The sequence below is a fragment of the Physella acuta genome, unplaced genomic scaffold (assembly GCF_028476545.2).
Source record: "Physella acuta isolate Inbredline_101_S28 unplaced genomic scaffold, ASM2847654v3 ptg002664l, whole genome shotgun sequence".
In the NCBI taxonomy this organism is placed as follows: domain Eukaryota; kingdom Metazoa; phylum Mollusca; class Gastropoda; family Physidae; genus Physella; species Physella acuta.
Window position 1 is genome coordinate 240 of NW_026734107.1, and position 15,148 is coordinate 15,387.

The 15,148-nt window shown below is 41.1% G+C and overlaps 1 protein-coding gene across 1 annotated transcript; it reads left to right on the forward strand.

Annotated features, from left to right (window-relative positions):
• Nucleotides 1–546: 546 nt before the first annotated feature.
• LOC131933890 (uncharacterized) lies at nt 547–13,804 on the forward strand (the record flags this gene model as incomplete). The annotated part of the gene is given in 8 exon segments (XM_059290396.1): nt 547–647; nt 1,130–1,271; nt 2,724–2,800; nt 2,802–2,819; nt 3,927–4,032; nt 5,287–5,371; nt 5,749–5,938; nt 11,234–13,804. Coding segments are annotated over 8 exon segments (851 nt in total), but the record flags the coding sequence as incomplete, so codon positions are not given.
• Nucleotides 13,805–15,148: the final 1,344 nt, after the last annotated feature.

Consider the following 15,148-nt stretch of genomic DNA (forward strand, 5'->3'; position numbering starts at 1 on the left):
TTCCAGACTTTTTTCTCCGGGGGGGGGCACTTGAAATTTTCGGGGGGGGGGGGCGGTAAACTTTCTTCGGGGGGGCGGACACTGTTAAAAGTATATGTTTTCTATATAAATTATATAAATTTCATTCCGTTCGGGGGGGGGGGGGGCGGTTAAAATTTTCGGGGGGTGGGGGGGGGGGGGCTTCGCCCCCCCGAAGAGATGCCTGGAAGAAACTCTGTTACCAGACTTCAATAATAAAATTTTGCTCTATATTAAGGGATATCTGCTGGTGCCTAAATTCTTCACTGAAGAAGAACTTGAACCTTGTAGAAAATCTATAGAAAAACTTGGTGGATGATCTGGCTCAGAAGTTGTATGATGGGGGGAAAGATCAAAAGTAAAGTTCTATTGTCATACACTTACATTTCTTTAGATTTGTATAACTTTTTAAAAATATTCCTGATTATTTAAAATTTGGTATGAAGATTCAATCATGTTTAATGATTAAATTATCATATAGAATATTTCACGAATTAAGCTTTGTGAAACTATTTTAAAACAAAATAGATTTGTACAAGGATCAAGGCTTGTTCCAGAGATTAACCTACATAGAAAAAGAGTTTCCTGGTGCCAATGTCATACTTCATAAGCTTGGGAAGCTGACGGAGGTAAAGATTTTTTTTTCCCACCAATAATAGTTTAAATTTCAAACATTAAATTAGTTTTTTGTTGTTTTATATTTTATACTTTTTAAAACTATCTTCCATTGATGTGATATCTGGGGGGGGGGGGGGGGGGGTTGGGTTGGTCGGGTGTGAAAGCTCTTGGTTAAGTCTGAGTTCAAATTCCCGATCAGATGAGGAGGGTTAGCTGGGGACAGCAACCAATCTAGAAAGGGGGGGGGGGGAACTTCCGAAATGAAATTTAAAAAAAAACTGCTTTGCAAATTTTATTTTGTGTGTTCAAATACTATGGAATCAAATCTAGAAAAAAAGCGGGCATAATTCTTGATACAAAGTGTTATAAGGCGTATTACATGTTGACACGACACACGTAAGGCCTAACTGTCTAATTGTGTAAGAGAACCTCCTATTCAATATTGCAACTATTAACAAATTGAAGGTATAGTAACTTACACAATATTTTGTAGGCCTTTTGTGATTTGTGGGCGAACGAGAGGTTGCTGAATGTGGTGGAGCAGCTGATTGGACCAGAGATTGCGGGTCATCCCAATTGGAATCTCAGAACAAAGACTCCGCAGAATGAAGCCTCTACTGTCCCCTGGCATCAAGGTAATATTAGAAAAGTGTTTACTTTTACTTAACAATATAACAAGACATTACTACCAGTGGGTTTTTTTTCAGGTATCTACCTGGGGAATGTGGGAGGCACTGTCCCCTGGAGCACGACCAACGCCCCCTTCCTCGGACAATTATATATATATACATATATATATATATATATATATATATATATATATATATATATATATATATATATATATATATATATATATATATATATATATATATATATATATATATGTGTGTATAAAATTAGTATAAAATTATATACTAAAAATAAATACTATCATCAGTGTCCGCCCCCATCGGAAAATTTAAATTGCAATGACGTTTCAAAAGAAACTCCCCCCCCCCCCCCACACACACACACCTAGGAGAAAAATATCATGGAAAAAACTTTATAACAATAATTGTATATTAAAATAATTTTACAACAACAAAAAACAGTCCAATCTAAGCTCCACTTTGAGATAAGTTGATACTTTCTGTCATTACACAATCGCCAGTGATCGTGCTGTATTTTTTTTAATCAGATAAAATAATTAATTTGATTTCCCTTCAAGGTTGCGCCTTTGGTGCGCGCTCCTTACAAAGTTCACAAACTATGACTAGAGTCAACTAAAGGCCAACTTAAGACTTTTATGTAATGGTCTCAAAAGAAGTCTATTGTTAATTAAAAAGTTAAGATTAGATATTTGTAATGTTAAACAATAATTTTGGCTTAATTCAGCAATGCTGTTAATTACTTTTATTTTCATTTATTTATTTATTTTATTTATTTTCCCCACTAATTTTGTATTCCATTGTACTTGTACATGTTTGTATGATGTTCAAATGGTTGATTTATATTTATTCTGAAATTGCTGAAATTTATGTGTATTTATTTTGAAATAAAACATCCTATACGATAAACAAAATAAAAATAAAAATAAATAAAGACTAAATATGTATCAAATGGTCGCTTCTATTATTGTATAGATTATTAGCGTCCCCACGCCCCAACTGTTTAGAAGCAAACAACATATACTTATACATAGTTAAGAGAATAGATTTGTACAAAATGCTCTCTTGAATTATTTTTGAAAGCTTTGCCGCTAGACTTACAAATATGAATTTTTAAAATAATTTGCTGCATTTAGAATATTGGTAGCACTTCTTGATAGTTTCTTTCAAGCATTTCTTCGGGGGGGGGGGGGGGGGGAAACATGTCTACCCCTCTCCGTCCCGAATAAAATAGAAAAAGTGTATAAGTGATATAGAAATTATTCATTCTAACCCATTTCCGCCACCCCCGGAAATTTTAATGCACCCCCTCACTAAAATTTTAAATTCCCCCCACCCCCACTTTTCTGGAGAAAAAAAATCTAAAATAAGCACTGCTTATTTATAATGTCTATATTTTAAAAAATTGTAACGTTAAATATCTGTTTCCATTCCTAGACAGCGCATATTTAGATAACGACTCCTACAGCGTCCTCTACCCCACGGCCTGGATCCCATTTTTAGACACCAACAAGGGAGAATGGATGCATGGAGGTAGAGTTTCATTTCACACTCACTAAAACTGTAAACAATAGGGCTGGTAAGTAGGTCACCAACCAGTTCTAATACAATAGGGCTGGTAAGTAGGTCACCAACCAGTTCTATGGCTCAATAAACACTGCATGAGCCATAGAACTGGTTGGTGACCTACTTACCAGCCCTATTGTATTAGAACTGGTTGGTGACCTACTTACCAGCCCTATTGCAGCGCCGAGTTGAAACATTAAACAGTATTAAATAAAATATAAAACTTTTATAATAACAAGCTTTCAAATGCATTGAAAATAAGAAAATAAAACAAACACACATTCTTTAATAAAAGCTTTGCTCGCTAACAAATATAAGAGCTAGTTAATGTCTAATTATATAACAAAATAAATATTTATGCATTACCCTCAACAGTAGAATCGATGCATTACAAGTGTGTAAAATTGAGTTACAAGATATGTCACAAACCCACAAACAAACAAATGAATGTTGCGAAATAGATAAAAGCTTGTAAAAAGTAAAGATTCCTCTTTAGACTCTGCGATTCATTAGGCTTAAAAGGAAGAATACTTTTGTTTCTTGATCTCCGCATATAAGGAGACTGTGTGGTCAGCACCAGTGTTTCTTCCAGACTTTTTTCTCCGGGGGGGGGGGGGCACTTGAAATTTTCGGGGGGGCGGTAGACTTTCTTCGGGGGGGGGGGGCGGACACTGTTAAAAGTATATATTTTCTATATAAATTATATTAATTTCATTTCGTTCGGGGGGGGGGGGGGGCGGTAAAAAAATTTCGGGGGGGGGGGGGGCTAAGCCCCCCCCCCCCTCCCGAATAGATGCCTGGAAGAAACTCTGGTCAGCACTATGTCCGGGCGCCATTACTATCTCTAAGGTGTACTCATGGACATCATGCGGTCTAGAGTCAAAAACAAGATCTGAAATCTAGACTTTCTGGACAATAGTTGAGAACTCTACCACCCGACTACGCCGTCCTATACTTATTTGAATTAGCTTTTGATAAAACACTGTAAATTAAGATGTAGGCCTACTTCTATGGAATACCTAATGCTGATATCATTAAGAAATTAAATTAATGTCTCGGTAATGTTTATAACAGGTAATATCAGGTGGTCACCTGGTCGGCAAAGTGGCAAGACACACCTGTTGCTGGAAGGACACCTGGTATATTGAAACAGACGAGGAGGATGCTGCAAAAACGCTTAGTCAGTTGTGGTTTGTTTTTTGTGGGTTTTTTTTTTTTTTTTTTTTAATAAGTTAACTATAAGCAAGTTTTTTTTTTTTTGCTTTGGGTTGTTTGTTTTTTTTTTTCATTTATTTATTTTTTTTTTTGTTACATCAGCTTATTCAACTTGGCAACTTTTAGCCTCTTGGAATTCGGTTATCTTGCTTAACAAGTACTTTTCATATCTTCGCTATCAGTCATTTTTTACTTGTAAGATTTTTTATTATAAACACTTTTAGGCAACATTGATTTTTTATGCGTTTGTTACCGAATTAAATTTAGATAAGTGGAAAGGTGTCTTGAAACTGAATCACAGCATGCATTAGTTCATTGGTACTTTAGGTTTTGACAAAATGTTGCAGACAATAACGTTACTTTACTTAGTTATCCTTCAAACTGGGTAGTTGATAGGGCAGGTGAAGCAGAATTTACCTGTTTTTTGTGACCTAGGCATATGAAGGAAAGTTTGGTCAGCACTGTGCCTTTACTTTCCCTAACATGAGTCAGGTACCCATATGAGCTGGGTGGACTCGGAGACATCCTACGGACTCAAGCACGAGATTTGAACTCGAAACTTTCGATTTACCAACTGGCCGTCTCATACTAAAACGATACTTAAGCAGGGTGAATATGTCGCCTTATAATTTCCACTTTAGCAAGCTACCTTTACTACATATCGCGTCTTTTAAAGTAAATACACTAGCTCTGTTGACATTATAATTTATCGATCATTTTTACAAACGCTTTTTCTTCTATTCGTCGTTTTAAAAATTGTAATGTTGGAAGGAATTTCCTCCATTACAATTAAGAATGCCGTGTTAACCTATTATGCGCCATATAGGACTTTGACTCCTATGGTAAGTCTGCCTTTCTTTTTGGGTTTGCTTCCGTAGCCTATGTCCATTCAAGAACAAACTACAACAGCTGTTTTCTCTCCTAGATTGGTTTGCTGTCCCATGCTATCGAGCCTCATCTGCCCGGGGGTTCGAACTCGGACTTTTTGGTTTAACAGCCATGAGCTTTATTGACCCGACTATATCGCGTTTTCATCAATTATATTTTCGTAATTATATATGTAAATTTGTAATAAAAATTGATGAATACATTGTATTACTCGTCAAGCCATAGATTAAACATGATTGCAATATTACATTAATAGCAACCATACACCAATTTCTATTTAACCCGCGAACACCTTTTTATTTAAAAATGTGAGAAAATATTTTTTTTTTAGATGTAGATTTTGTGAAGGACAAAGTCCTGTGTCCAGTTCCCTATGGTGGAATGCTGCTCATAAACAACATGATACCCCATAGAAGGTATATTTTTATTATAATTAGGTATTCTGAAGAGTAAATAGATCAACATGCTTTATTTTTACATCTGCATTCTTTAAAACACATTTTACTTTTAATATGCAATTTTAAAAACTGACTTTCGTACGATACATTTTAAGATGGAACTCTCGTAAATTCAAATTGAATTATTATTTTGTTTTGTTTTGTTGTTGTTGTCGTTGTTGACGTTGTTTTTGTTGGTGTTTTTTTTTTTTTTTTTTTTTTCACTAAAAGGTTGAATTTGTTTTTGTTTTTTTTTTAAATTCTAAGCGTAGACTAAAATTGGATAAAACAATGTAATATTATAGTCTACTTTAAAATTATTTATATTATAAAATTGTATATCGTATCTTTACCAGTCTGAACAATTGCTCTGACGTGATCCGCTGGAGCGTGGACCTTCGCTGGCACGCACCAGACAAGCCCGTGGGCTTCTATGGGCTGAAGCAGAGCGTCTTGATGAGGTCGGAGAAAAATCCGGTGGAGAAAATCGACTGGGAATCGTTCAACAATGTTGACAGACATTCGGAGGCCGACAAAAACTGCAAGGTATATGCAGTGTTTCTTTCAGACTTGTTTCTCCGAGGGAGAGGGGAGGCGGACTAAATTTTCCGGGGGTGCGGAACTAAATTTTCCGGGGGTGCGGAACTAAATTTTCCGGGGTTGCGGAAATTTCGTTCAGGGGGGGGGGGGCGGTAGACATGCTTCGGGGGCCATAATTTACTGTTTTTTTCTGTATAACTCATGTTTTAAAAACTGCAAAATATGAGCTAGAGCTCGTTGCAGTTTAAAGGTTTTTTTTCTAAAGCTAAAGTGGCTCTTGTTATAAAAAGCCTTAAGTTTTCTAAAACTGCAAGATATGCCAAAAACTCAAGTTAAACTCAAGTGCCTCTGTTATCAGTTAAAACTGGCCTAATTTTAAAAGTGTAGAAAAAACAGATAGCTACTGTTAATTCTGTATTTGTCATGAAGCTTCCGGGGTAAAACCTGGGTCCAGTGTCCATGACTTACATTTCATTTGAACCCGCTTGCACACTAACAATTTAAACAGACAGAAAAGTTAACCCTTTCGAGCCTGAAGGTCCACAAGGCAGGTGAATTAGAGTTCACTTCTTTTTGTGACCTCGGCATATGAAGGAATCGTGTGGTCTGCACTATGCTCAGCCGCGTTTACTTTTCCCTAACGGGAGTTCGGTACCCCATCAGAGATAGGTAGACTCAGGGACGTTCTACGCGGATCTGAACTCGAAACTTTCCGGTTAGCGCTCTACCACTACGCCACGCCATCCCATCGGTAATAAATACTAGTTTAAAAAATCAATGTTGACAAAGTGTTAGCAGTCTACGCCCCACTATGCCGACACTAACATACTGCCACTAACACACCACCACTAACACACCACCACTAACACACCGCCACTAACACACCGCCACTAACACAAACCCTCTAACACATCGCCACTAACACACCGCCACTAACACACCGCCACTAACACACCGCCACTAACACACCGCCACTAACACACCGCCACTAACACACCGCCACTAACACACCGCCACTAACACACCGCCACTAACACACCGCCACTAACACACCGCCACTAACACACCGCCACTAACACACCGCCACTAACACACCGCCACTAACACACCGCCACTAACACACCGCCACTAACACACCGCCACTAACACACCGCCACTAACACACCGCCACTAACACACCGCCACTAACACACCGCCATTAACACACCGCCTCTAACACACCGCCACTAACACACCGCCACTAACACACCGCCACTAACACACACCCTCTAACACACCACCACTAACACACCACCACTAACACACCGCCACTAACACACCGCCACTAACACACCGCCACTAACACAAACCCTCTAACACATCGCCACTAACACACCGCCACTAACACACCACCACTAACACACCGCCACTAACACACCGCCACTAACACACCGCCACTAACACACCGCCACTAACACACCGCCACTAACACACCGCCATTAACACACCGCCACTAACACACCGCCACTAACACACCGCCACTAACACACCGCCTCTAACACACCGCCACTAACACACCGCCACTAACACACCGCCACTAACACACCGCCACTAACACACCGCCACTAACACACCGCCACTAACACACCGCCACTAACACACCGCCTCTAACACACCGCCTCTAACACACCGCCTCTAACACACCGCCACTAACTCAGCCTGTAACACATCGCCTCTAACATACCACCACTAACACACACCCTCTAACACACCGCCACTAACACACCGCCACTAACACACCGCCACTAACACACACCCTCTAACATTCCGCCACTAACACACCGCCTCTAACACACCGCCTCTAACACACCGCCACTAACACACCGCCACTAACACACACCCTCTAACATTCCGCCACTAACACACCGCCTCTAACACACCGCCTCTAACACATCGCCACTAACACACCGCCACTAACGCACACCCTCTAACATACCGCCACTAACACACACCCTCTAACATACCGCCACTAACACACACAATCTAACACACCGCCTCTAACACACCGCCTCTAACACATCGCCACTAACACACCGCCACTAACGCACACCCTCTAACATACCGCCACTAACACACACCCTCTAACATACCGCCACTAACACACCGCCACTAACACAAACCCTCTAACACATCGCCACTAACACACCGCCACTAACACACCGCCACTAACACACCGCCACTAACACACCGCCTCTAACACACCGCCACTAACACACCGCCACTAACACACCGCCACTAACACACACCCTCTAACACACCACCACTAACACACCACCACTAACACACCGCCACTAACACACCGCCACTAACACACCGCCACTAACACAAACCCTCTAACACATCGCCACTAACACACCGCCACTAACACACCACCACTAACACACCGCCACTAACACACCGCCACTAACACACCGCCACTAACACACCGCCACTAACACACCGCCACTAACACACCGCCATTAACACACCGCCACTAACACACCGCCACTAACACACCGCCACTAACACACCGCCTCTAACACACCGCCACTAACACACCGCCACTAACACACCGCCACTAACACACCGCCACTAACACACACCCTCTAACATACCGCCACTAACACACCGCCACTAACACAAACCCTCTAACACATCGCCACTAACACACCGCCACTAACACACCGCCACTAACACACCGCCACTAACACACCGCCACTAACACACCGCCTCTAACACACCGCCACTAACACACCGCCACTAACACACCGCCACTAACACACACCCTCTAACACACCACCACTAACACACCACCACTAACACACCGCCACTAACACACCGCCACTAACACAAACCCTCTAACACATCGCCACTAACACACCGCCACTAACACACCACCACTAACACACCGCCACTAACACACCGCCACTAACACACCGCCACTAACACACCGCCACTAACACACCGCCACTAACACACCGCCATTAACACACCGCCACTAACACACCGCCACTAACACACCGCCACTAACACACCGCCTCTAACACACCGCCACTAACACACCGCCACTAACACACCGCCACTAACACACCGCCACTAACACACCGCCACTAACACACCGCCACTAACACACCGCCACTAACACACCGCCACTAACACACCGCCACTAACACACCGCCACTAACACACCGCCACTAACACACCGCCACTAACACACCGCCACTAACACACCGCCACTAACACACCGCCACTAACACACCGCCACTAACACACCGCCATTAACACACCGCCTCTAACACACCGCCACTAACACACCGCCACTAACACACCGCCACTAACACACACCCTCTAACACACCACCACTAACACACCACCACTAACACACCGCCACTAACACACCGCCACTAACACACCGCCACTAACACAAACCCTCTAACACATCGCCACTAACACACCGCCACTAACACACCACCACTAACACACCGCCACTAACACACCGCCACTAACACACCGCCACTAACACACCGCCACTAACACACCGCCACTAACACACCGCCATTAACACACCGCCACTAACACACCGCCACTAACACACCGCCACTAACACACCGCCTCTAACACACCGCCACTAACACACCGCCACTAACACACCGCCACTAACACACCGCCACTAACACACCGCCACTAACACACCGCCACTAACACACCGCCACTAACACACCGCCACTAACACACCGCCTCTAACACACCGCCACTAACTCAGCCTGTAACACATCGCCTCTAACATACCACCACTAACACACACCCTCTAACACACCGCCACTAACACACCGCCACTAACACACCGCCACTAACACACACCCTCTAACATTCCGCCACTAACACACCGCCTCTAACACACCGCCTCTAACACACCGCCACTAACACACCGCCACTAACACACACCCTCTAACATTCCGCCACTAACACACCGCCTCTAACACACCGCCTCTAACACATCGCCACTAACACACCGCCACTAACGCACACCCTCTAACATACCGCCACTAACACACACCCTCTAACATACCGCCACTAACACACACAATCTAACACACCGCCTCTAACACACCGCCTCTAACACATCGCCACTAACACACCGCCACTAACGCACACCCTCTAACATACCGCCACTAACACACACCCTCTAACATACCGCCACTAACACACACAATCTAACACACCGCCTCTAACACACCGCCTCTAACACATCGCCACTAACACACCGCCACTAACGCACACCCTCTAACATACCGCCACTAACACACACCCTCTAACACACCGCCACTAACACACCGCCACTAACACACCGCCACTAACACACACCCTCTAACACACCGCTTCTTGTGACAAAGTTTCATTTTTTTAAATGCCTAAATCAACTTAAGAAAAACTGATTTTAACATTATTCTCCAACTACTTGTTGCATCCAAAGCTACTCGTGTACTGAAAACGTTGCCGTCATACTATGAACTCCATCATTTTACTTAATTAATAGGCCTACGCCATATCTCTTTTTACCTTAAGATGATGATGACAATGATTTTTTTAATAAAACAAACATGTATCCCACAATTTTTAACATGTCTACCTTAATATGATGATGATACAGATACGTTTAATAACACAAAAAAAAACATCTAACCCACCATTTCTAACATTTTTACCTTAAGATGATGATGACAAAGATTCCTTTAATAAAAAAAAACATCTATCCCACAATTTCTAACATTTTTACCTTAAGATGATGATGACAAAGATTCCTTAAATAAAAAAACATCTATCCCACAATTTCTAACATTTTTACCTTAAGATGATGATGACAAAGATTCCTTTAATTAAAAAAAACATCTATCCCACAATTTCTAACATTTTTACCTCAAGATGACGATGACAAAGATTTCTTTAATAAAAAAAAAACATCTATCCCACAATTTCTAACCTTTTTACATTAGGATGATGATGACAAAGATCCCTTTAATAACAAAAAACCATCTATCCCACAATTTCTAACATTTTTACCTAATGATGATGATGACAAAGTTTCCTTTAATTAAAAAAAACATCTATCCCACAATTTCTAACATTTTTTATCTAAGGATGACGATGACAAAGATCCCTTTAATAACAAAAAACATCTATCCCACAATTTCTAACATTTTTACATTAAGATGATGACGACAAAGATACGTTTAATAACACAAAAAAACATCTAACCCACCATTTCTAACATTTTTACCTCAGGATGACGATGAAAAGGACCCCTTTGACACCACCATTGTAGGACCCTGGATGCTGAAATGGGACATGACCCACACTAATCGCCACACAGAAAAACTGAAAACCAGAAGTCAGAGTTCCTGGCAGAAGTCATAACTTCACCAACTGATGCCGTTATGTTCTAGAGAATGCGGTATTTTAACACACGGGAGGGCACCCGGTTATTAACTTGATACGCCATTGCTTGTTTTATACTTTTGAATTACCTTATTACCTTTATAATGGTACATAACCCAGCATATTCATTCAAAACTTTAAAACGTAAAGTGTTGTCGAACAGTGTTTTGAATATTTGATGAAAGTAGTGTTTCTTACAGACTTTTATCTCCGGGGAGGGGCACAGGGGCGGAACTACAGTGCCGCCAGACCCCGCAATGCGGGGGGGCCCAGACCGATTGGGGGCCCAAAAATCCTGGCTAAATTATTAAAAAAAAAATTTAAATTTAAATAAAAAAAATTAGGTGGATGTCGAGTTATCTTTCTTCTACAGTTACAAACAAACACGATAGTCGGCAAACGTCTATGAGAAAAATGCACAGACTATTGCTCGAGAGACCGCCAGACATATAGACAACTTCAAAGACGCAGCCTACCGTTCTTTTTTAGTGGTGTCGATTAGGAGAACAAAAAAGCTTTGAAAATCGGGCTGGGGAAATGTTGCGGCGACTATCCTGGTCTTCTAGACGACCGGAAAAAGTCGGCACTATTGATGTAGATGTTCATCGGCGCTTTCTTGTCCCCTTCCCTTGAACCTTCCCAACTCTCTACCCTCCCCCCATCCCCCTAACCTCTACCCCTCACCACACCCTTACTCTTACAATAAGATGTAATGCATAGATTAACGAACCGTTTATGAACTACTGAACTGTAAACTGACCACTTCTGCACATTTTGTTAAAGACACTAGTCAGTAGTTGTTCATTTACCTGATGAAGTATTTCGTTGACGAATCTAATTCACACAACAAGAAGGTAAGACTCGTCTTTATATTATTAATCGTTTTATAATTAGTAAACGTGTTAATGGAAAATTAGTTATTAACACTAAATACATTAAAGTTAAAATTTTTTAGGATACAATGATCTAGCTTTTAAGCCTAAAAACAACCAAAAGATCTATACAGGGGCGGAACTACAGTGCCCCCAGACCCCGCAATGCGGGTGGGGGGGGGGGGGGCAGGCCGTTTAGGGGCCCACTGCTGACCATAATTAGTATTTTTTTAAATTTTGAATTTAATTTTCGTGCATTTTTGCCTTGATATTTAGTTTGTAAAAGAAAAACACTGTAGCTGCGGTACGATTATCTTTATTTTACAGTCACTATACCACGCTCTTCAGCAAAAAAAATAAAATCCATTACACAAAATACAGAGTAAAATATAGGCAACGCTTCAAATTTGAATGACACATTTGACTCGTTGCCCCCCTTTGATAGCTAAATAGAGGACACGTAACTGTTTGACCGATCCTCCAAAGTGTACTGTGGCGGATGGGGCAGGGGATGGGGATAACATTTCTTTTTATTTATAGTTGTATTTTTTAACCATCGTCAAGGCCGAGTTCTATTTCCCCACGCTGTCGCCGGCAAAATTCTTTTTAAAAAAACAACAAAGACCATAGCACGAGAAGCCGCTACACATGAAGTGGCTTTCATGATGCGCGGTTCTTCGTTTCGGCATTAGTTAGGGACCCGCCGAAATCCATTTAACATTTTTCAATGTTAATATGTGTTAGTGATAGTGGTTGAATTTGTATTCTGTACTATCTTGTATCCTACAAATAATAAAAAAGAATATAATACTAGAAACTTCGTTTTTATATACGTTTACTGGTTTTTTTTTTACTTTTACAAGAAATATCATAGTAAACTTTTAAGGCCTATACTTGGAATTATCTCCCCTGAGTAAGTTTTACAATGGGCGATGCTGACGTACATAGATCAAGGCGTTTTGTCGTCTCTTTCAAGTTTTTTTCCCGAGCCGACCCCTATCCCATCCCTCTTTCTCAACCTCACAAGTATCGAGGAGATAAATGTATCGTTTATGAACTACTTCCTAACCGTACGATTCACCACTTCAGCACATTTTGTCAGACACTAGACAGCACTAGTCAACAGATATTGATTTATTTGCATACTATTAGTATTAGGCACATCTAATTCACAAAACAGGGAAGGTAAGATTATTTTTTATATAATTATTTAGAAATTAATTAGAACGTTTAGAATTAATTGAACATTATTATATAATTAATAGTCAATTACTATTTATCAATGACGTTATTGAGGTGGGGGGGGGGGGGTGTGTGTGAGGGTCTGGCTTTTTGTTAGTCGTTAAAAAATGTGACGTCATTTGTGGATTCCCCCCCCCCCTTAAATCAGAAAGTTATCCGACGCGTGAGCTGGCCACATACAGTTGTACATGTGAAAAACACGTTTCTGTCTATTTTGCATTACTGCATCATTTACCCAATCGCCATGAAAACTTTGGAAGCTGTTGAGGACAGCCACCAGTGTTTCTTCCAGACTTTTTTCTCCGGGGGGGGGGGGGGGCACTTGAAATCTTCGGGGGGGGGGGCGGTAAACTTTCTTCGGGGGGGGGGGCGGACACTGTTAAAAGTATATATTTTCTATATAAAGTATAGAAATTTCATTTCGTTCGGGGGGGAGGGGGTGGTAACAAAATTTTCGGGGGGGCTTCGCCCCCCCCCCCAAGAGATGCCTGAAAGAAACTCTGAATGTAACCGGTAGCTCCCAAAAGCCCCGTGACTCCCCTGACACCTGGGCCGTCGCCGAGGGACTTACAGCATGCCTTGGCGTGTCTAGTTGGTAGAAATGAACTGCCGAAATTGTTAATATTTAATTCAACTTCTGGTAAACAGGGCACACGTCTAAAAATTACACGATTGTTAACGTTTTGATAAAAGCCTCTTAATATTTAATAAATCATCGTCAGTTTAGTGCAGGGGTCTCCAAACTTTTCAGTCCGAGGGCCGCATAAACTATCAAATTTCAGTTGGGGGGCCAGTTTCTTCCAGGCATGTCTTTGATTTTTCTGGGCAAAGTTCCTCAGCCATCACCAACAAACGTTTTTTCCTTGGACAAAAAGATCACCGCGGGCCGGATGAGGGGACATCGCGGGCCGCATCCGGCCCGCGGGCCGTAGTTTGGAGACCCCTGGTTTAGTGTGTCGGGCTAGATTTAGAGAGTCGGTGTTTCTCACTTCGAAAACTTAATATATATATATATATATATATATATATATATATATATATATATATATATATATATATATATATATATATATATATATATATATATATATAGGGGCCCAAAAAAAAATTCTGCGGGGGGGCCTTTTTTTTCTAGTTCCGCCACTGGAGGGGCACTGATATTTTCGGGAGAGGGGGGGGGGGCTTAATTTTCCGGGGGGGGGGGGGGACACTATTAAAAGTATGTTTTCTATATAAATTCCACTTCGTTCGGGAGAAGAGGGGCGGTAGACTTTCTTCGAGGGGGGGGGGGCGAAGATATGCCTGGAAGAAACTCCGGATGAAAGTCTCTTATGTCTATGAAGTCACTTAAAAAACGGTTTTTTATTTTTTTTAAATTTAAGTTTGTTTTTTAAATAACCAGAATCGGTGCTTAAAAAGAAACACGGCTTTGAAATGTAAACTTTTAATTCAGCACTAGCAAAATCAGTAACCCATACCTAACTTAACCCTACCCTAACCCCACATTTAATCCATTCAAACCTAACATAAAATGTACATTTAGAAACATTTAAATTAAAGGAATGTTTTTAATATATTACGGAAAAAAACTTATGTTTTGAAATATGTTCAGATATCCAATTTAATCAGCTTGTATGAAATAAAGTTT